Below are 2,133 nucleotides of genomic sequence, written 5' to 3'. Positions count from 1 at the left end.
ACACACTTTTCATCACAGTTTTGAAGGTTGCACTTTATAACTGTGCAGTCCAATTGAGTGCGAAGAGCGCAATATTTTTTCGAGCAGTTTGTTTACTTTCCTATTCGAGCAATGCCACAATTTATAAAATTTTCTGGCATCTCTGACGTAAAGCAAAGAATCTATAAAGATAAACAAAAAAAAGTGACAGATACAGCGCGCTAAACAAGAACAAGATTCTTCCTGTTACTGTTGTCCTTTGTCTAATTTCGAATATTAAATATTTTCACTTTAGTTTAATAGTTTTAACGTAAGACCCGTAAAACTCATGGTTATATTCTTATTAAGCTAGCAAAAAATGGCACAGCAAAAAGAAAAAAGTACAACAAAACAAAATAAAGCAGAGACTTCAGCAGTAACTGAAGAACAGGATGAGGATAACTATGGGCCAATACTAATTGGCAAATTAGAGGTAATCGGTTATTAAAATTCAAATTGTGTTTTTCAAACATATTCAATTGGAATTGAAGGTTAATGGTATTACTGCCCAAGATATTAGAAAACTGGCCGAAGCAGGGTTTCATACGGTTGAAGCCGTTGCGTTTGCTCCTAAAAAGCAACTGCTCGCTATTAAAGGCATTTCTGAAGCAAAGGCTGATAAAATTCTATTGGAAGCAACGAAGCTTGTACCAATGGGATTTACAACGGCTACCGATTATCATCAAAAGCGCTCTGAAATAATACAGTTAACCACTGGTTCTAAGGAGCTGGATAAACTGCTAGGTGGAGGCATAGAAACTGGAAGTATTACAGAGCTATTCGGCGAATTTCGAACCGGTTTGTTATATATGGCTTATATTGTCGATGTACGAATTTGCATTACATATTATGAATACTTTTAGGTAAAACACAGCTCTGTCATACGTTGGCCGTTACTTGTCAATTGCCGGTGAGTCAAAACGGTGGCGAGGGAAAATGTCTTTATATTGACACCGAAGGCACGTTTCGGCCAGAACGTTTATTAGCCGTTGCTGAACGATATAAGCTAGTGGGAGCAGATGTATTGGACAACGTTGCGTACGCCAGAGCTTACAATTCCGATCATCAAATGCAGCTTCTAGTGCAAGCATCGGCAATGATGGCCGAATCCCGATACGCCTTGCTCATCGTAGATAGTGCAACGGCTCTTTTTCGCACGGATTACAGTGGACGCGGAGAATTGAATGCGCGACAGGTTAGCTTGGGTAAATTTCTACGAATGTTGCTACGGCTGGCCGACGAATTCGGTGTAGCCGTGGTAATCACGAACCAGGTGGTGGCCCAAGTGGACGCTTCTGCAATGTTCAATCCAGACCCGAAGAAACCGATCGGGGGACATATTATTGCACATGCCTCAACAACTAGGCTGTACTTGCGGAAGGGCCGAGGGGACACCCGCGTATGCAAAATATACGATTCACCATGTTTGCCAGAAAGTGAAGCCATGTACGCCATTAATGCGGATGGTGTTGGTGATGTAAAGGAGTAGTTCTCCGGCGTTAAGCATTTGTTGAGTTTAGATTTTAGTCTAAGAAGAAGCATTCAGTAGCTTAAATTTCATTCGAGGGAATCTAATCAGCAACTGTTTTCTACATTATGTGTCTGTATATTGCAGTGACCAAATGAAAGCTCAATCCCTACATATCACTCACTAGTCTTTAAATCACAATTTTCTCTTGTTTAAATGAGCGTTTCATTTTGAGAATCCTTCTTTGAAAGAATGTAATGGATTTCTTCACTAATAGAGGGGTTTCGAACATTCTATTTCGCTATTAGGGATATATTTTTCATTTTATCTAAAACGGCCAGTTTAAATTTAATTAGTTACGGTAAAGTACCTCTATTATAACAAAATAGACTGATACTTGTCATCAGGTTGCTAATAAATAAAAAATAACTTGTTATACCATCAAAAAATCATTCACCCACTTTTACAAGACTATTTGCAGTCAAGATATTAAATTACCTATCTTAGTTTCAATTGTCTGGAAAGCACAAGTGTGCTTGCGTGTGATTGGTTAATTTATTATATTTTTTCCCGAATTCATTTTTCAGCAGTTTACCGAAAATTTATTTATCTTCTCCAGATAAAACAATTTTAAAGGAAAAAATTCT

General features: G+C 38.1%; 1 protein-coding gene across 1 annotated transcript; it reads left to right on the top strand.

Annotated features, from left to right (window-relative positions):
- Window positions 1-241: 241 nt before the first annotated feature.
- LOC128738888 (DNA repair protein RAD51 homolog A) lies at window positions 242-1,920 on the top strand. The gene is made up of 3 exons (XM_053834355.1): window positions 242-451; window positions 510-816; window positions 882-1,920. Exons 1-3 carry the CDS (start codon window positions 338-340, stop codon window positions 1,505-1,507), a joined length of 1,047 nt encoding a protein of 348 aa, XP_053690330.1. The 5' UTR covers window positions 242-337; the 3' UTR covers window positions 1,508-1,920.
- Window positions 1,921-2,133: the final 213 nt, after the last annotated feature.

The sequence above is a fragment of the Sabethes cyaneus genome, chromosome 1, assembly GCF_943734655.1.
Source record: "Sabethes cyaneus chromosome 1, idSabCyanKW18_F2, whole genome shotgun sequence".
NCBI lineage: Eukaryota > Metazoa > Arthropoda > Insecta > Diptera > Culicidae > Sabethes > Sabethes cyaneus.
This window is presented reverse-complemented; position numbering and strand designations above follow the sequence as displayed.